At 39.0% G+C, this 21264-nt stretch overlaps 1 protein-coding gene across 2 annotated transcripts in view; it reads right to left on the bottom strand.

The window, feature by feature from the left end:
• rasgrp3 (RAS guanyl releasing protein 3 (calcium and DAG-regulated)) overlaps positions 1–21264 on the bottom strand; it is a 121751-nt gene that overhangs the window by 6773 nt on the left and 93714 nt on the right. For both annotated transcript variants that reach the window (XM_007238737.4, XM_015602847.3), the window contains exons 9-16: positions 18982–19257; positions 18007–18087; positions 16153–16266; positions 15913–16028; positions 11446–11593; positions 5837–5873; positions 4502–4651; positions 3034–3431 (exon numbers count right to left, since the gene is read on the bottom strand). In XM_007238737.4, the coding sequence (XP_007238799.3) occupies positions 3034–3431; positions 4502–4651; positions 5837–5873; positions 11446–11593; positions 15913–16028; positions 16153–16266; positions 18007–18087; positions 18982–19257 (1320 nt within the window). The remainder of the gene's footprint in view (positions 1–3033; positions 3432–4501; positions 4652–5836; positions 5874–11445; positions 11594–15912; positions 16029–16152; positions 16267–18006; positions 18088–18981; positions 19258–21264) is intronic.

Raw genomic sequence — 21264 nt, 5'->3', positions numbered from 1 at the left:
AACATTGTTGAAATTTCTCCCAAATTCCAAACAAAAATACTGTCATTTAGAGCATTTATTTGCAGAAAATGAGAAATGGCTAAAATAACAAAAAGACACAGAGCTTTCAGACCTCAAATAATGCAAAGAAAACAAGTTCATATTCATAAAGTTTTAAGAGTTCAGAAATTAATACTTGGTGGAGTAACCCTGGTTTTTAATCTGTTTTCGTGCATCTTGGCATGTTCTCCTCCACCAGTCTTACACACTGCTTTTGGTTAACTTTATGCCTTTAATCCTGGTGCGAAAATTCGAGCAGTTCAGCTTGGTTTGATGGCTTGGGATCATTCATCTTTCTCTTGATTATATTCCAGAGGTTTTGTATTAGGTAAATTAAAGAAATTCATCATTTTTAAGTGGTCTCTTATTTTTTCCAGAGCTGTACGTTCTTATACCATTTGTTTCTACTGCACTTGTTTTAAAGAGACTCATAACTCGTTTCTTCGTTTTCTGCACATATACAGGGACAATTTAGTGAAAAATTAAGCGTGGAAGAAAGTAGCAGATAGTCCAATAGGTTAATTGCTAGATTTTCCATCATGCTAACATGCTAGTACTCTGATTTATGCCCACACATGACATATGATTGACTTGTCACCCACTTGATTAAACTCAGGGTAAGACATCATCATTTTTGCCAGACATGTACCACAGTAAATGGATCATGTTCTGGCCTTGGTTTTAAGGAATTAAAAATTCCCTAAATATAGTATAGTGTTGAAATTATGACACTACCAAACGTTATCTTGATGAACCTTTAACGAGTTCTGCATGAACCCCAAACAAGGGCATCTGTCTGGTCCTAAAATAGCCTGTCTAAGCTGCAAAAACAGCAGCAGCAGGCAGGAGGTTTTCCATATTAACCAGCAAGCGTCTGAGTGTTCTTCCCTCTGGGTCCTGATGGAGATAATCACCCAGTCAATGACGGAGGGAAGGTGGCCCACGGAACCCTGGTGTTTCCAAGGCAATGCGGTAGGTGGAGCTTAAATAACAAGATGTTTTGGGACCTTGAGAGTAGCAAGGGAGGAGGGGAATCATCGAACACCGGCAAGATCGCTTGGGCTGTGGTTGTGAGTTCTTTCAAGTCCTCTTTTGACCTTTGTCACGCTAATATAGCTTTTTCTGAGCAAGATTTTCCACATTTAGCGGCCAACGGCAGGCTAGGGAACTCTTTGTTTACCGGTTCGTTATTCCATTACAGAAGGTCCTAACTTCAGAGGAAACTGTTCACCGGCAATTGCCCGGTACAGACATACCAGTTTCAACTCATCTGTGCTGGTTTTCCAAAAACCATCTCATTACTCAAATAGTTGAATGAATGTCACTCTGAATGCAGTCTCTCTACCAGGTACAATGACCTTGATAAGTGAATAGTTTGGTGTAAAACTACACATATTAACTTGGCAAACAATGTCTCTCAAACCACTTAAAACACAGCCAGATATTCATTTACACTGACATGCCAAAATGTCACTATAATGAACTATAATGAAAAAAAATAATATAAAATGCTTCTCTGGCTAGTTTTTTTTACATTTCTCCCTCCCCTGTCTCTCTGTCATGTTCAGCCTGACTTTAGTTTCCGCCCGTTCTCGTTTTTCTGCCCGTTCTTGGGCTCCCTTTCTCCTTATAAGGGCGTTTTTTCCCAACCGTGTCCCAAATCACTAGCTGGGGCAGCCGTAGTGTATTGGACCGCAACGGCTGACAACACAGGTTTGATCCTGCGTGAGGAACGGTCTGTTTATTTTTTGTTTTTTTCCTTTCTTCTTGGGTTTACCTGCTTTGAGATCAACTTTTCTGCAATTGGGTTCAACAACCCTCTGGGCTGGAGAGCTACTAGTCTCTAGCAGTCCATCCCATTACACTTCATTTTCCAAAACAGATTTTTATTTTGTTGCCCACCATGTAATGGCTTGGGAAATATCTAGCCCAGGGCCAAACTTAATTGCCAACCTCTGCAGTATGTCATAGGATGGGAACAGGGAACTTTTGCCATGTCCCAGGAAAGCTAAAGAACCCCACCCTAACCCGGGTTCAATCCTGTTCCTCGAAAGCTTGGTTTTAACAGACTTTAGCTCCAACCACTATCTCTTCTGATTCCACTGGCAGTTCTTGATTCAGCTTTAATCTGATTGCCCCCCTGAAGTCCCCCCCTTCCGAGAGCAATGATCAGATTATCTATGGATGCATTTTCATGCCCAAACACTATTGGCGCTAACGGGCCACTGGCGCTAAGTTCAGCGATTAAAAAGAAAACTTATAAGTGGAAGCAAAATAATAATTCCAGAAGCAAAAGACTTTAGCACAAAACCTAAACAATAAGAGCAAAGACTGGCAAATAATTTTTAAATACTGCAAAGAATATTACAGTAACCAAACATTTAAAAAAATATATACAGCTCTGAAACATATTTTTTTATTTCAGTTATTCCTCCTTTTCTGCAAATACATCCCCTAAATGACAATATTTTTGGGGGGAATTTGGGAGAAATGTTCTCCGTAGTTCATAGAATAAAACAACAATGTTCTTTTTACTCAAACATATACCTATAAATAGCAAAATCAGAGAAACTGATTTAGAAACTGATGTGGTCTCTTAATTTTTTCCAGAGCTGTATATATAGAAGCAAATAAATTAAGCAGAAGCAAACAAGAGATTACAGAGGCAAAAGATTTTAGCACAAAAACACAAAAAATAAAAGAAAAATCCAATTGCAAATCTAACTGCAAAGAATATTAAGGTAACAAAGAATCTTTAAAAGCATATATAGTTTCTGTTTTTAAGCTGCAACATACACTTTTTCCTATTGATTATTAAAATATTATATTTCGGCACAAAATTAACTTAGATTTTAAACTGTTATAATACTGGTGAAAAAGGATTTGATGAGTTAAATGGGGTGTGTTAGATTTGGGGACGGAGGTGTAACCTGTAGGACAGCAGCTCCAGGAGCAGCTTTGGTGACCCCCCGATTGATTAAGTTGATGATTTACCTCAGAAGCCTCTGTGTCATCCTGATGCAACGTCAAGATTCCGTTACTCTCCTTCTCTTCTGTCTGCTCCTGTGAATCCCTCCGCCCGTGCGTGGTCCCTCCTGTCGCTGCAGTCCCTTGCGATTCATTCTCCCAGCGAGCAAAACCTTTGCTTTTTGAGGATTTACGGTGTGGCCTGCACCTCATCTTGGGGAAAGTATGTGAGCCGGCATCAGCGGCCGGGCCCCAGCCGTGATCGGGCCACAGCGGTTCAGTCTGAGTGGCCTGGCTAGTGGTGGCTCTCTGGAGCCGAACTGAGATCCGCTGAGCAGAGCCAGTCATCAGAGTAATGGACTTGCCTTCCAAGTCAGAGCCCACTGAGGAGCTCACCGTGGGAAACTCAAACACCTCATCTTCATCTGGAGAAAAAAATGGGCAAACGTAAGAAAAAAGAGTCAAAGAAGACACTGTTACTAAAGCCTGATGAATCACTAGACTGATAAATCACTGTGCTGATTACTTATTTACTTCAGTGTTACTGAGCTCCAGTAAAGCATGAGTGGGTTGATAAATCACCTATTGCTGATACGTTATTTATCCCAGTGTTTCTGAACTCTACTAAAGCATAAGTACACTGATAAATCACTGTGCTGATCAATTATTTATCTCATTGTTACTGAGCTCTGTTTAACAAGAGTAGACTGATAAATTACTGTGCTGATTTGTTATTTATATCAGTGTTACTAAACTATACTAAAGCATGAGTAGACTGATAAATCACTGTAATTATTAGTTATTTATATTAGTGTAACTGAGGTCTATTAAAGCATGAGCAGACTGATAAATCACTGTGCTGATCAGTTATTGATCTCAGTGTTACTGAGTTCTATTAAAGCATGAGTAGACTGATGGGTCATTTATTTTACTGTTACTGGAGCTCTAATAAAGCATGAGTATACTGATAAATTACGGTCTTAATCAGTTATTTATCTTAGTGATTCTGAACTCTACTAAAGCATAAGCAGACTGATAAATCACTGTGCTGATCAGTCATTTATCTCACTATTACTGAGCTCTGTTTAACAAGAGTAGACTGATAAATTACTGTGCTGATTTGTTATTTATTGTAGTGTTTCTAAACTCTACTAAAGCATGAGTAGACTGATAAATCAATGTGCTGATCAGTCATTTATCTTACTGTTACTGAGCTCTATTAAAGCATGAGTAGACTAATAAATCACTGTGCTGATCAGTCATTTATACTACTGTTACTGAGCTCTACTAAAGAATGATTAGACTGATAAATCAATGTGCTGATCAGTTATTTATATCAGTTTTACTAAACTATACTAAAGCATGAGTAGACTAATAAATCACTGTGCTGATCAGTCATTTATCTTACTGTTACTGAGCTCTACTAAAGCATGAGTAGACTGATAAATCGCTGTGCTGATCACAATTAACTGAACATCTATGTAGTTCTCTGTACCTTTGCAGACGGGCAGTGTAGGGCTGCTGGGCAGGGAGCTATGAGTGAGGGCCCCGGGGGAGACGCTGCCCAGAGAGGTGGAACGAGGAAGTCTGCGACACGCCAACACCAGCAGCTCACGACACTGCTTATGGCAGTTCACCCCACAGTCTGGAGACAGCAGACAAATTTTACACACTTAAAAAAATTGGTTTATTGTTCACAGACACAGTCTTACAGTGTTAAGAGCTTGTCATCATTAACCCAGAGCTTTAACCCCTGAGCCACCACCTGCACGCGAAATGTTTTCTCTATCCAAGCTGAGAAAGCCAAGGTTAGAGTACAAGGTCAGCCATTATTTGGCAACCCTGGACCTGAGAAGGCTATAGGCCTTGCCCAAAGGCGCAATAATGGCAACTTGGCTAACCTGGGTATCAAACCCTTCGAGCACAGCATGGTGTTCTACACATTATGGCTGCTAATTCCTATTACCACAAATTAGACTTGTCACAGTAATTAAATTACCAACTGATTGTACGATATATGGACATAACCACAAATTAAATATTTTAATTTTCAATTACTATGTTTAATTATTAATAATAATCAAAAGTCCATTGATTATTTAAAAATGATGTAATCACATTATTATTATTTTTATATTTTAAAATAATTTTATTTAAATTAAGCTAGACCAATTGTCCCACCCATTCAGCTGCTAGTCAGCTGCATATCCCCCATCACTGGTGATGCCACAACACAAAGAGGGTGAATACTAGCATATACCTCCTCCGATACATGTAAGGTCAGCCACCACTTCTTTTTGAGCTGCTGCTGATGCAGCATTGTAGAATAGCATCACAGCGCTCTTGGAGAAAAGCGCAGCGACTTGGTTCAGATACATCAGCTCACAGACACTTTGTGATGATCTACATCACCCTAGGAGTGATGAGGGGAGAGAGCTCCCTCTACCCACCCATAGAGAGCAAGGCCAGGTGTGCTCTCTCAAGGCAAAGTACATGACCGGGATTCGAACCAGGTAACTGCATTATTAAGCTATTATATTATCCTGATATCAGTTGGATAAAGTGGTCTTAAAATAACAATATTATATCTTTTAATTTATGTTATTTTTTCTTATCTGCCTACAACCTATATACGAAACTCTGGAAGAGTGTAGAGGTTTTTCTACAACATCGTAGAGCATTGTGAACCAAACAAATCTAAGTGTCTCTGTGTACATCTCAGACATGATATCTGCAAAAAAAGAAAAGGTGAAATATCTCTTTAAAAAATGGAAGTGGATATAGTGAGTTTCATAATCTCATTTGGGAGATTGAGAGAAAAGGAGCGTACCTTTGCACTTGTAGCCCTGTTTGATAATTCCCCAGAGCTGGAAAAGCAGGAAAGATTGGGCGGGATGTCAGAGACAGAGATAGAGAGAGAGAGGAAGAGAGAAAGAGAAAAAGAGAGAAAACATGATTAGAAACTGTGGTGATGATACATCAATGTACTAAGCACTTTGAGGCACGCCAGTGTGAAATAAACAGGATACATCCACACACGTAACACCCTTCCTGTACAATAGTGTGTGTGTGTATTAAAGGGGAACCGTCATGGCTCTTTACGCCCTTTCAGAGGGCCTAAAATTTTCTTAAAACATTTTTTAAAAAGGCATCAGTTCCATTTTTTGCTGTGTCTACTTACGATTTGAAACCAACATTCAAACAAATACAAATATACAAGGAAATAAATCAATCAAAAGTGCCTATTCAGTCTGTGTTGGAATGTGAGGGGTTAGGTTATGTGGAGTCTGTGTCCGGCTGTTCATTTACAGAAGGTTAGGCAGGTGTGATTAAGTGTGAGGCCTGCTTTAAATAACAGTAAAATTGACCAATAATATCTTCGCTCTAAGTTGTTCCTAGCTTTAGGATAATTGCTGAAAAGGGGAATACTGCGGAGTAGTAATGGGCGTGGCAAATAGTCTGTTAATCATTTTTTGCATTGGCCAATCAAAAGTGTGAAATATTTGAAAAAAAAAAAATGAGTGACTTATTTCTCATGTACGTGAAAATGCCTTAAATATCACCTTTCCCTTTTTCAGGTCAAGAGAAAATCATTAAATCAACCGGGTTGTATATATGATATTATTTTTGCAACTCTGCTTGTAAAAGAACAGGTAACAGAACCTTAAATCTTTAAGAAATCCTAAACAAATCCTAAAATATTTTTGCATTGACCAACTGCAGAGTAAAATGAAGCATCCATATTGTTTTGCATCAGCCAATCTAGATGCTGATAGTTTAGTTTAGGTTCTCTCTGGTTCTTTGAGAAGGGGAATGCTGCAGACTGGAGAACATTGGCGGATGCACAGAATGACAGACAGGTACTTCACACATTTGATTGTCTAATGCAAGAAATGATTGACAGTTTATCTCTGTTGTATGATCAGTGGTGTGCAGTCAGGCCCTTCTAACCCTTCAGAGGGTTCACAATAAGTGCATGTAAAAATGTCCATAATTTTTAATCAGGAAATATATATTATAGTTATTGCAAGTGTAAGAATTTATTTTATAAATTAACTAAAATAAAACAGCAACTAAGTCAAAGCATTAGTCTTGTGTTTTTCAGTTGCTTCAGGACTCTTATATTACTAACAGCTATTCTAACCAATCAAAGCTTTTTAAAATGGCTTCTGCTCACGTGTCTGTGTGCCCCTTCTCCTGATTTTGAGAAGGTTGTAGTACTGAGTCTGAGTCTGCAAAGTCATAGGACAATCTAACCAATCAGATTCATGGTTTTCACTCCGGGGGCGGGGCCATGGCTGTCTAACCCCTTCTGAGCGCTGTGCTAAGGTGTTACACGTTGATTAGTCATAAAACAGCACGCATGCTGGATTATTTTAAAAATTAGCTAACTATCACGGAATTGCGACAGATTGCTAATCAGACAGACATTGTGTCACATCCTATTAAAAAGCCCTTTTAAAGGCTGTCCTTCAATGTGATTGGGGGATGCAGAAGGGGTACCCACTATATTCACTGCACGCCACTGATATAAATATAAATATATATATAAATATATATATATATATATATATATATATATATATATATATATATATATATATATATATATATTTATATATATATATATGTATATATGTGTGTGTGTGTGCGTGTGCTTCATCACAGTACTGCCTTCTGATTCCTGTCTACCCATCTGTGTAAATATAGCATAATTAGTTCAGCACCACACTGCAGAGTAATTACTGTGTTTCATGCTCTGTTTAATAATCCACAAGCTCAGCCTTTATCTGGACGGCTTTACACACACTCTCAAGCCCTGTAAACAGCACTGCTGTACACGTCTAATTGCACGCTTAATTGCAAAGAATGTACACAAAGTCCTAAAATACAAGAGTCAGTCCACCTTAAAGGGAAACAGTAATATGTGTTTTTGAAACACCTGTACTTTTTCTCTACAGCTCAAATGTATGTAATAATCCGAGCACTTAAATTCAGAATTTAATTCAATTACATTTTGAATGGACCCTACAGGATGTTAAATTGAATTTGAATTTGAATTACAGGACTTACATGTGGTACTTTTGACATACATTTGTCTTCTTAATGGAAGTACAGACAATAATATTAAGCATACATTCCCTTGTTGTTGAATAATTAGCAATATCTTCATTTAAAAAAAAATCAAATAAAACAATGTTTGGTAAATGCAGTTAAATAATCATTTATTTAAAAAGCCTAAAAAACTATTCGGATAACCATTATGAAGACTTGGATAAAGCAATGCATTCTGGGAAATTAAGTGCTGTCCTATCATTTTCCACAATTTGAAAGTTAATACGATTTTAATGATCTGTTTTATAGGGTATGTTTTTAATGTTAATTTGTGGTCCATATAATAATATCTGTATGAAATTCACATAAACTGTTATTATATGTAATATATACTCTAAAGCTTCATTGTTAAGTACACCTTAATTATGGCTTATGGATTTCTTAGAATTTTATGGAATTCTTATTGTACAGTTTGAATCTGAATTGCAATTCTGCTTCCTGTTTGTGATCTCAAAGAGTTTACTGTATTTTTCGCACTGTAAGGCGCACTTAAAATCCTTTAATTTTCCCCAAAATTGTCAGTGCGCTTTATAATCTGGTGCTTCTTATGTATAACATTTTCCAATAAGGTTGTAAGAAGAGTAAAGTCAATGCATTATACACTCCTGCATTATACAGGAGTTTCAGTTTAGTTCTCCAGGCCTGTAGCCTGCTGCTAACCCCTGCTAGCACTGCTGGAGCAGCATGAGCATTAGCCAGTAACTGTGCTGAGCCATCAGCCATTAGCCATCAACCGCAATAAGCGCTAGCTCTTTTGCCGTTTAGAGGTAAGTATTATCGGCCTGTAGTCTGATTGAAAAATTGGAAATTAGAAGTTATTCTCAATTTAATTCTGAATTTTGTACAACCCTGCTAATCATGTGTTTTAAAACACGTTTAAAAAACATTTTTTAAAATCAGTAAAAGAGACACTGCATATGATGAATGACCACAATTACAGCCTTTTTTAATTACAGACACAATAATGCTCGCCAGGACTTGTAAAATTAATTAGCCTGACAACAGCAAGTATTTCTGTTTAAAATGAGCTCTTATCATTTGTAGTTTCTAATTTTTAAAAAGTGAAATCAAGGTGTAATTAAATGAATAACAATAAACAATAAAAAAACATTTATTTAAATTAACTGACAGCACTGTGCACACTAAAAAGCAATCAAATTTATGAAATAGTGAAGAATCTCAGGTCAACTGAGCATTTTTTTTACTCAGGGGGCAGCCCTACATTTGTCAGTCAGACAGTCAGTCAGTCACTGATCCACTAGCAACACTCCTGATCAAAAATCTGCTAATAATATTAAACTCCTCATTAGCAAATTAATAATAGTAATAATGTTTTTAAAGAAATGTAAGCGTGTTATATTTTCCAAAACAAACCGGCCCTTTTCCTGAAATGAGTTTGACGCTCCTGTTCCATATCAAACCGTTTGAAGCACTGTTTACAGCTCGAGGGTCTCAACGACCTTATAAAAGCTTCAGCGCTTCAAACGGTTTGATACAGAACTGCTGCAGCACAGATACAGATCAGCTGCAGTGGAAGATGACGTACCTCCGTGACGTGAGAGGGGCAAATGGGCTGCTGTAAAACTTCTAGTTCTGCACAAAGGTCAGCTACTACTAAGTAAATGACATAATCGTCTGATGGTTGAGAAAATGTTCAGATAAACCAAAATATAAAATTTTTACTGATGCCATGAATCTTGTGAATGCCTGGGGCAACCTTCGATATTGGGCCAGTTCAAGCTTCTGAAGGGCAGCTTTTAGACAGACTTGTGCCGAATTTAACACTAGACCTGGCAACCCTGGATGCAGCAAGCGGTAACTCACTTTCTGCTTTCTCTCTTTTACTTCTCTCTCTATACGTGGGCTTAAAGCTGAGAGTTTGTTTAAATGTATAATAATCGGATGAACAGTGTGAATGGGTGTTGTCTTGTCCCATATCTGGTGGGTTTATATTTTTGGAGACACAAAGAGCAAGCTGTGTCAGTCCATTATCCCTCCCAGGGGATGCAGTCTGCTCCATTAAACATTTATTATGCAATACAACAATGAAATTCTGTGTTGATGTCAATTATATCAACTAATCATACTGTGATGTAGTGGTGTAGCGTGCTAAAGGCAAAGACAGTTCCTAGGTTAAGGTTACATTCACATTACCAGGCTGAAATGTGATTTTTTGCTCAAATCTGATTTTTTGATCAACGTGGCTCAGATCTGATTTTTTTTAATGGCTGTGTGAACGTGCCAAATCCATTTCCTTTTCTTTTTCTTTTTTTATCAGATTTAAGCCACTTTCATATGTGGTCCTAAGTCGGACATGAATTAGTCAAATATCGGTCAAGATAGCCAAATCCAATTAAAGCAAAAAAACAGATTTGAACACTGTAGCTTGTAATGTGAACGTAGACTATGTGGCGCTGTTGAACACAAAAGTAAACTGAAATCCCAAATACATTGTTTTATACTGTGATGTGTAAATAATTACGTATCAGCATTATCAGCCTACGTTTTACATTTTTGTTTAGTTTTTTAACTGATCATTGTTTAGCTGTATTAGCCAGCATGCTAATTGCTAAGGGAGCTCTAGGCCATTTTAAGGCACTGGGGGACCCCATAAAAATGGATGGATAACGTCGCTTCATAATTGCTGAAATATTTTCATACAGTATTTTGCCGGCTGCAGGAATGACAAACCACTGGTCAGTAACTAGTGGGAGGGGCCCCCTTAAAGGGGATTCCGATAATAGTGTCGATGTACTTTCCTGCATTGACTGTCACAGAATTAAAGTGCAGCTTACACAGTTTGTCATTGCGTTCAGTTCTTAACCACTTGTTTTCTGAGGGCCTCAGGCCAGCTCAGGGTTCTAGACAATTGATTGGTTCACTTGCCTTGTTGTAACGAGCCTGTGCACACAGACATCCAATCACAGCAGTTCTACACATTTTTTTTTTTTTTTTGAAGGCTATGACCCTCACAAGTTGTCAAACGGCTAGGTTGGTGCTAACATGAAATGAAAAACTGCACGGGGTCACTAATGCTAAATTAGAGTTTTACTCATGATGTTGCACCTTCTGGCAGTGACCGCTACTAATTAGCCTTCAGCCTCCCACTGCTGGTGTCATCCTCATCAACGAGCTCTCCGCTGCTGCTCATTTAGTTAAAGGGGAAATGGTGGGGGCAGGTCACCGAGGGCGTGTTAAATCCGGCAGTGCTTTGCCACTTCAGAAGCGCGGCCAAGCTAAATGCTGCACTTGCTAATAACAGCCCCTGATTGCTTCTCCACATGCAGCAGCAGATGTAAGATGGTGTAGAGGGGGCGAGCTTACAAATCCAGTGCAGTGTTCACAGAAGGTGGGCTTCAGGTAGTTCATCTCCTGGAAGTTGTGGATGAAGCCCGGTCCCATTTTACACTGCAGCACCGGGTTTGCACGGAGGAAATACGCCATCATCTCATCCTTGCTGATCAAACCATCCCTACAGAGGGGAAGACAGAGAGACAGGAAGAGAAATTACACAGACAATAACATGTGAGGCATAATAGCACATTATTATTAGCATGATTATTTAACGGACCATTAAGGATGATATTTTCTGTAGTAACTCATAAAATGATAAGGATGTATCATCAGATGTTGCAGCAGTGGCAGGCTTTGTAAGCAGACCTTCAGACAGTATTTTCTTATTAGAATTGTATGGTATTGTGTGGTCATGGTAACCTGTGTGGGTTTTAGACTCCGAACCTGCCCACTGCCATTCCTCCAGTCCTTCTTCCACAGTATAGGGTAGTTACGAGGTATAGAACGCAACAGCACGCAAACAGTGCGCTCCAGCCATGGAAACAGGCAAGCTGGCTATTTTTTCCCTGAACAAACAGGTAATCAGGAAGGTTTGCTAACCATAGCTAGGTAATTCACTCACCTACTCACTCACTCAGTCACTCACATTTCAGGCTAAACAATGTCTTTAGCAGGTACACATCTCTTTCCTATGTTTATATGCCGATCCTTGCATGTGAACCAACTTCCTGATGAAACAACATATCATATCTTCACACAACCTAGGCAACCAGGGCATGCGTGTTGTGCTGGACATGACAACCGGTCTTCCAGGGCATCATGTTGAGTTTGGTTTTTGGTTTTCAGTTTATTTTTTACATTACATGTTTATTTTGTAATATTTTGTAATGTTCAGTGCCTATTTGTATTTTTACTGCAGTAATATAAGTCTAATTCTATAAATTAATGTTTAAAAATATTTTGAGACATTGTTTACAGCTAAAGAATTCAGTGGTGAAAAATGTTTTTTGTGCTAAGTTAAAGTTGACGTATGTAAGTTTTGGGATTTGGGGGATTTAGGGCCCTCTCTGGTGAGAATGGGTAATTGCACCGAGCATGCGGAAGAATCATTTGAAACTGGGCGGGTGTGATGCGGATGAATCCTATTCCATGTTCAGTCAGAGAAAGAGAGAGTGAGCTCAGTCAGAAACTTAACTTCATCTACACACTTTGATTTTACTATAAGTAAATGAGCTACTGAGCTCTGAGGTTCCTCTTCTGGAGTCTCCATTGCTCCACCAGCCGCTCGCTTTCAGTAAAACTGAGCCTGATCCTCTTTTAGAGGCTGTACGTATGACGTAAGTACGTGAAGACGCGTGAAGTGACCAGAAGAACTCTTGCGAAAGGGACCTGACACCCCAGTTTTTAGAATTAAATTATTAGGATTAGAAGGGATGGTCGTTCCAGCACAGTGCTCCCATTAAACAAGACATTTTATCCCTTCTCCACTCAGAAATGCTTCTGCTTTCAGTTTAGAAACAAAGCAATACAAACTGCTGCTTTAAGATAAGCTTCTGAAAACAGACAATCCTGACCGAGAAAACTAAAGTGAGTGGGGTGAGGTGAACATGACTGGAGGTTTAAGAGAGTTGTTTGTTTTTATTCAGTCATATTATTATTATTATGTGTCATAGTTAAAATTCTTAGCTTGGATTGTGGTGAGTTCTGACTTTTTCCACCACAATGAGGAGGTCAGAGGGAATCAGAGCACCTGGAGGAAACCCATGAGGGCATGGAAAGAACATGCTGGACTCCTCACAGACAGTGACCAGAACAGGCACTGAGCCCACAGTGTGCTGTGCTGTCTACAACCCAGGATGATTGCATCATATTGAGCTGGCACAATGTGAATATATTATACCTGCCTTAATACCTGTATCTGCTGTTACTGACACAAAATTTTAACTAGAAAAGTGGAGATTGGGATTTACTAAGGGCGATAATGAATGAGAGTGAATGGGAGTATTAGAAAACATTGAAAAGAAAACAACAAATAAATGAGTATTAGTCAAAGCGACAGTTAATTTGTTCCCAGGGGCCTGCCCTGAGATAGTATATCTGAATCAATGTGTGTGTTAATCGAGCAGAAGTACAGTAGACTGATGCACAAATTTGCTCTATATTCATTCTTAGTAGAACAAAACCTGATTTTAGATATAAATCTATAAAAATAATAAGAGAAAAACTAAAGAAAAATAATATAATTTGAATGTTTGCATTGTGCAACCATTGGCTACGCAAGAAATACAGTGACACTTCTAATACAAAAATATGTCCCAGAGTACCGTTTGTAAAAGAGGGGAAATGACCCCATCGCCCCCTGAGCATTTAACCCTGTCTGAATTGTGCTGCTGGGTGGGAGCAGGGTGAAGGAGTCTGCATCGCTCCTGGACTCTGCTAGACTGCGTTCAGAGCAGAACAGGCACTGATTCGACAGTAATATGATTGCTGTAGTGAACAGATGAACCTCTCAGCGGCCCATCTGACGTGTACGAGTGTGCGTGTGTGTGTGTGTGTGTCTGTGTAAGTGTGTGTGGGCCATGTGCCGAGTGTCCTTCATGGCCTGCCATAACCTTCAGACCTCCTGAAGACTAAGTGAGGAAAACACACTCCTCTCGTGCGGCAGCCTGAGATAACTCAGATGTGCTGTCAGTTGTATATAACCATTGTATATAAATTTAACTCTATATTTACCTTTAACTCTATATTTAACATTTAACTTTATATTAAACATGTATCTTTATATTTAATATTTAACTCTATATTAAACATTTAACTCTATATTAAACATTTATCTTTATATTTAACATTTAACTCTATATTAAACATTTATCTTTATATTTAACATTTAACTCTATATTAAACATTTATCTTTATACTTAACATTTAACTCTATATGTCAATTAGAGCATTTATTTGCAGAAAATGAGAAATGGCTGAAATAGCAAAAAAGATTCAGAGCTTTCAGTCCTCAAATAATGCAAAGAAAACAAGTTCATATTCATAACATTTTAAAAGTTCAGAAATCAATATTTGGTGGAATAACCCTGGTTTTTAATCACAGTTTTTTATGCATCTTGGCATGTTCTCCTCCACAGGTCTTACACACTGCTTTTGGATAACTTTACGCCACTCCTGGTGCAAAAATTCAAACAGTTCAGTTTGGTTTGATGGTATGTGATCATCCATCTTCCTCTTGATTATATTTATAGGTTTTCAATTTGGTAAAATTTGGTAAAAAAAAAACAATTGGTAAAAAAAAAAAAGAAACTCATAATTTTTAAGTGGTCTCTTATTTTTTTTCCAAAGCTGTATATATCAGTTTTTTTCAGATTTTACTATTTATTTAATATTAATTGGATTTAATTTATAAAAGTTACTACTTTATTGGTTTCATTTAATTTTTTTTCCCAAATTACTACTAAAAATTAAGAGCATTTATTTGCAATTAAATAACGAAAAAGATGCAGTGTTTTCAAATCTCAAATAATGCAAGGAAGACAAGTTCATATTCCTTTAGAAAGAACAATACTAATGTTTAACCTAAAGAAAAAGTAAAAAAAAATATATATATATATTTGATTGATGGATAGATGGATAGATGGATATTCCTAATTTCTAATCACAGCTTTCATGCTTCCTGGCATGCTCTCCACCAGTCTTTCACACTGCTTTTAAATAACTTTATGCCACTCCTGGCACAAAAAAAATCATCTACCATCAACCATCTATCTTTCTCTTGATTAAATTCCAGATCTTTTCAATGGGGTTCAGGTCTGGAGACTGGCCATCAATTTAGTTGAATGTCAGCCAGCAACTGCAAGTGACCTATAAAAAGAATGGCAAATGGCAGCTGGGGTGAAATGCAAGGAAAGAACAGCTGGAAACAGGCTCCTAGAGGCAGGGCTCAATTCATGTAAAACTAGAATGATGAAGCCAAAAAGGAGGCAGACTGAAGTTTGCAAAAGGTCATAAGGATTGTACCATAGAGGACCATAGAGTGAAATCATCTTCTTTGAAGAGTGCAGTGTTCAACTTTGCCCAATACCTAGTCGTTTAAGGTAAGACGGCGACCTGGAGAGGCCTACAAGCCACACTGTCTTCCACCCACTGTGAACTACTGTGGAGGATCGTTGGTGATGTGGAGATGCTTCAGCAAAGCTGAAATCGGGCAGATTTTTCATTGCAAATTCGTACGAATCAAGCCACATACAAGGTTATCTTGTGCCACACAGCTAGGTCAGTCAAGTTGTGCCTCCAGGAGTGGCATAAGGTCACCCAAAAGCAGTGTGAAAGACTGGTGGAGAGCATACCAACATGCATTATAAAGCCATGATTAAAGATATATTAGCTTGCTTCCAAACTTTTTGTGTGTGTGTGTGTTGCCCACAGTCGAGAGGGACAGTGTGTGGTGTGGGGTAAGGACAGTATGTTTGATGTGGTGAGTGCAGAACTCACTGGTCTTTATCCAGAACACAGAAGGAGTCCAGGAAAGGGAAGTTAGCTGCTATGCTCTCAAAGTCTTCCTGAGAGATGTACCCGTCATGGTCGTGATCGTAGTTACGGAACACAGACTTTACGTGACAAAAGGGAGGAAAAAGAATATAAATTAATGTTTCATAAATGAACAAAATTAAAGGAGAATTCCGATGTGAACTGCACTTGGGGTTTAAACAGTAGTAAAGAAAGATTTCTTACATCCACCACTTTCCTGATGTGCTTGTTGACGACAGAGGGGTCCGGCTTGGTGGTCACTCCTGAGGCCCAGTCAAGAGGAGCCTGTGTTTTGTTGGGGGTTGTTGGTGATGTGGGCTATGATAAAGGACCATACAGGTATAAGATTAGAGTAATATCCATGAGAAAACAGCTCTTCTAAAGAGTGTACATAGCACAGTTACACAGATGTTAGCTATATCATTGTTGTCCAATAAAACACCTGTATCTCCTGCAGCGGCTCTTTTTGCTCGAGTACGGCTTTTGCGCTCGAGTGTTGAAAGGGGTAGTTTTGAAAGTTTGGGGGTGGGAGCAGGGTCGCCTCCCTCAGCGAATGGGGATTGGCTGATATCTTCAGGGTTTGTTAGGACCGCCTACTACCAACAGCTAGAGAAGAGTTAGCTAGCTATGCTAAAATCCAAATAAAGGCCTCAGGAGCAATATTTTGTTCTGTGCTCACACAATTTCCTTTTTTTGTTGGCAAATTTCACATTTGTGCTCCCGAGAAGTAAATTTACACAAGCCCCCCGAATTTGACATTGATGTGATACAGGATACAGGACCACCGCAGAGCAGCTATTATTATTAGGGTGGTGGGTTATTATTCTCAGCACTGCAGAGACACTGATTAGCATGGTGGTAGTGTATGAAGTAATATAGTGTGTGTTGTGCTGGTTGTATGAGTGAGTGGATCAGATACAGCAGTGCTGCTGGAGTTTTTAAACACTGTGTTTAATCACTCACTGTCCTCCACTCTATTAGACACTCCTACTTACAGACAGTAGCTGCCCCACCTTGTAGATGAAGTGCTGGTTCAGCAGTGACACAGAGGTGTCAAAAAAACTTGTTCCCTCATTGAGTAGGTAGTCGGTTTTTAATTTTGGTAGCTTAAGGAACCATCTAAATGCGGTAAGTGTTATTTCTTGACTGTGTAAAAAAAAACAAGATTATTCCTGCTAGCAAACATAGCTTTATGAAGCTGCTTCTCTCTGACATTAAAAGTAATGTTATACATGATAAAACTTGCAGGCACTTCGAAACTGATTTTTATAATAAAATATTTGTTGGGCTTTTGGCCCAAGTGCAAAAACACAAAATCAGTAATATGGCTATGCAGTGCACAATCATTGAACCGAAACAGACCAACATGAACATAATTTACAATGACTTTCCTCTACTATAATATAATTAACAATGTTTAAGAATATAAAACACTTTTTTTTGTTTTTTGTTTTTAAGTGTGAAAACCCAAAAACAGCAATTCACTGGGCTTGCGCACCAGAGAAGCCATGGATCAGCGGTGCTCCTGGCCTGCGGACGCAGCGGAGAAGCCGTGGTGTGGGGCAGCAGAAATTCCAGGGTGAAAATACAAAAAAATAAAAAGCTTATCACAGATCATTTTCTTGAGCCTGACCAGGCCCGAGGAAAGGGTGGAAAATCGTTTTTTTTTTCGGTGGATTAAGGGGGCCGCAGTTTTTTTTTTCGCAGTTTAATCCGTTATTAATTCGTATTTTTATAAACGAATATTCGAATATTCGCTACCAATCAGTGCCAAATATATGGAGCTCAAAAAACGCTATTCGGGCCAGCGCTACTGCCGACCTACTAAACAAATAATAACAGCTGCTCTATGGTGGTCTATTCTGTGGGGTCCTGACCACAGAAGAACTAAATTAAAGGTGCATAATAAAGTACACAGTATAGAAACAAGGAGCTGCTCATAATATTTCCATAATATGTTCAAAGTAAATTACTTAACTCTGTATTAATGGTACTTTCAAATGAAAAACTGTGAGCTGCCCTATAAATTGTCATACACCTTTAACACCAGTGACTCACCAGTGACTTGGGGTTCCGTGGCTCTCGTAGCAGAGACAGCTCATAAATTTCATCTTCAGTGTAGTAAATGTCCAGAGAAAGCTGTGAACAGAGGTAACTACAGTTAAACATGCCTTACAGTGACTTTTGTCACCTTACAACCACAAACGTGTGAAGTGGAATAAAATGTACACATGGATTTCAAAATTTTAATCAAATAAAAATCGAAAAGGTGTGACAGGTCTTTACTCTGAAATCTCTAAATAAAATCCTGTGCGATCAGTTAAGTTTAGAAGTTGCTTACTTAGTCTCAGTATAAATACACATGTCCTGTGAAATCACCAGACAGGTCAGAGATAAAGTTGTGGAGAAGTTTAAAGCAGGGTTAGGTTATAAAAACATATTCAAAGCATTGAGAATCCCATGGATCACTGTTCAATCCATCATCCAAAAATGAACGGTAATGTATTCTAAAACTGTAAACAGGACAACTGTAAGCTGTGCACGCCATAAATCTAGTCTTTATGGACGAGTGGAAAGAAGAAAACCATTTGTTGAAAGAAAGACACAAGAAGTGCAGTTTGCAGTTTGTATCCACATACCAAAGTGGATCTTTTTGGCTTAAATGCAAATGCAAAATGTGCTGCAGAATTGTAACACTGCTTATCCTTCTGAATACGCCATCCCCATTGTGAAACATGGTGGTGGCAGCATCATGCTGGTGGAATGGAGCTAAGTAAAGAACAATCCTGGCTGCAAAAGACTTGGTAACAGCAATCTGTTTACTCTGTGTCTGCTTGGTAAAGTAAGGCGTGTGTTTTGGGGTGCGTTCAGTTTTGTTCAGCAGCAAGCTTGAGGGGTGTAGTGTATGATAACTAGTCATTTAGAGTGCAATGGACTTTTTTCATTACCTACAAAAACAGAAGTGTGAAGTGTAAGATAGCCAGTCAGCACCCAAAGCTTTAATAACAATCCATTTTCATGCTGACTACTGACCGTGAGCAGGTAGATGAGGTCCATGTTGGGCTCCACCTGTGCCGCCGTGCTCTGCAGGGCCACCAGCTCACTAAAGGTGAGGTAGAGCTGCTGCATCTTCACAATGTTCACCTTGCTGTCCTCCACCCAGTCAGGGAAGACCACATGCACAGCGATCAGGTCCTTCAGGTGCACACCCAGGATGGGGATCTTAAAGCCTTCGCACTCGCTGTAGGCCTTGCGGTAGGCGCAGTAGTTGCCATTAGATGAGACCAGCTCGGTCATCTCACTCCAGATCTGCTCGAGAGGGTAGAAGTAAGGCAGTGGGTCAGGGAAATAAACGACTGAGAATAGGGCTATCGTATCGTACACCTTGCTTAAGGCTCGTAGCAATGCTCTTTGCTACATTACACCCCACCAACAGTCTATTTTCTCGGGTTGCTCCTGCGCTGTTAAAATAGCGTCAGAGTTTAGGAATACATCTACACTGATGGGCGTGGTGGTCTGGAAGTGAGGAGTGTTCAGGTACACTTCTGGTGTGCTGCAGAGTGCAAAAAACACAACTTTTAACTTGACAATAAACAGAATAAAAAAATAGAATAAAATAACATTGATGTTACCTTAAAGCAGCACTAGGTAGGATTTCCTTGATTTATGATCTTTTTAAAGAAGTAAAATTACAGCTTGAAACTCACTGCAGCGCTGCATTGAGGTGTAATAGGAGGAATAGCGGTGCTCTCATGTCTGTGCCGGGCTCCTCTGAGCTCAAACCAGACTCTGTAAGTTTTCCAAAGCGACCAACGCTCACAAGAACTGCGACCTGCTTTCCGACCTTTAGTTCTAACAGTTCTACAAGGACTACTGGTTCATTCTTTACAAACTAACATACAGACACTCTGGCAGGAGCTGGAAAGAGACCGAATATGTCTGTGAAAGCCAGAAAATGAGAAAGAGAAACCAATCTGCCTGAAACATTATTACACTTTACAGCTGTAGGGGGAGCCCACAAGCACAAAATCTCAATCCTACCTAGTGGAGCTTTAAATGAGCTGCTGGTGTACCTTCACAGCGTGAATGCACAGGTCAGTTTCCTCTGCTGAGACACAAAGAGCCACGCTGTTAAGATACGAACGTGCCAAAATCAGAGCTCACCTGACTCTTAAAGGGAATGACAACTGGCACACTGATTGGTTTATTTCACGTTACTCCCAAAACACATCCATGATAAATTAAGAGAATTAGTTCATGCCTTCATGCAAGGCATAATTTTCCTATCGTTATGATAGCAAAGAAAACATTGACACGCCCTAAATCATGGTGCATGGTGCGCAGCTAACCACTCACCTATAGGGCCCTTAACTGAACAATTTACCATATTTTTCGGATTGTAAGGTACACTATTAGTGAAAGCTCTATTTTAAGGCGTACAGGATTATAAGGTGCCTCGCTAACCTTTTCAAAAATGAAAAGATTATACAGTAAGTGCGCCTTATAGTCCGAATAATACAGAATACCATCACGTGCATGTTGCAGTTATGTGAAAAAATATTATATTGTGAGAAAGGTCAGAGGAGTGAGAGCTCTGAGATAGATGTGTCTGATGTCTGCAGCTGTCTAATACAAGAATGCCAGATTAATAAATCTTAAAATCTGTTCCAGAACAAATAGAATGGAAAGCAAGCCTTTGTTTCTGACTGCTTCAGTGACCGAACAGTGGCGTTACATTAGCAGCACTATCAGTCCATGTGACACCAGCAAACACTTGTTGACAACGTGCAAGTAACATGCTCAAACGTCAGCGCAGGTCTGGAGTGTGGGACTATTTCTGGTGTGGAAATGGTTGATAACTGGGTGATAAGGCAGTTATAAATGAACTGTGTTTATCAGTGTTGCAGTAGTGCAGTATGTGTATTTGTGAGTGTGTTCAGAGTTCAGCAGGATGTTTAATGCAGGGGTGCCGAAAATGTTTTGCTCATGATCGATCAGTTGATCACACAGTACATGTTGGTAGATCGCTTCTCTTTTAAATATATGTTACATTTAAACTGTTTATGGTAGTGGGCAGGTCAGTTTATTAACATAAAAGCCAATGCACCGCTGCTATATATTACCATAGGTACGCCAAGCCCATAATACCACAGCCTGCATGACAGCCTCTAACTTTCTATTAATGCAAAGCCACGTCGCAAATACTATTTGTTTCCATATTTTAATTGAGATTAAAATAGCGCTTTCAAACACTTCCATGTGGACTGGGAGGAGTATTATTTTTTTATGATGTCAAACTCCAAATGCATGTACTTG

Source organism: Astyanax mexicanus, chromosome 14, assembly GCF_023375975.1.
Source record: "Astyanax mexicanus isolate ESR-SI-001 chromosome 14, AstMex3_surface, whole genome shotgun sequence".
Classification (NCBI taxonomy): domain Eukaryota; kingdom Metazoa; phylum Chordata; class Actinopteri; order Characiformes; family Acestrorhamphidae; genus Astyanax; species Astyanax mexicanus.
Note: the sequence above shows the minus strand (reverse complement) of the source record. Positions and strands in the feature narration are given on the sequence as shown.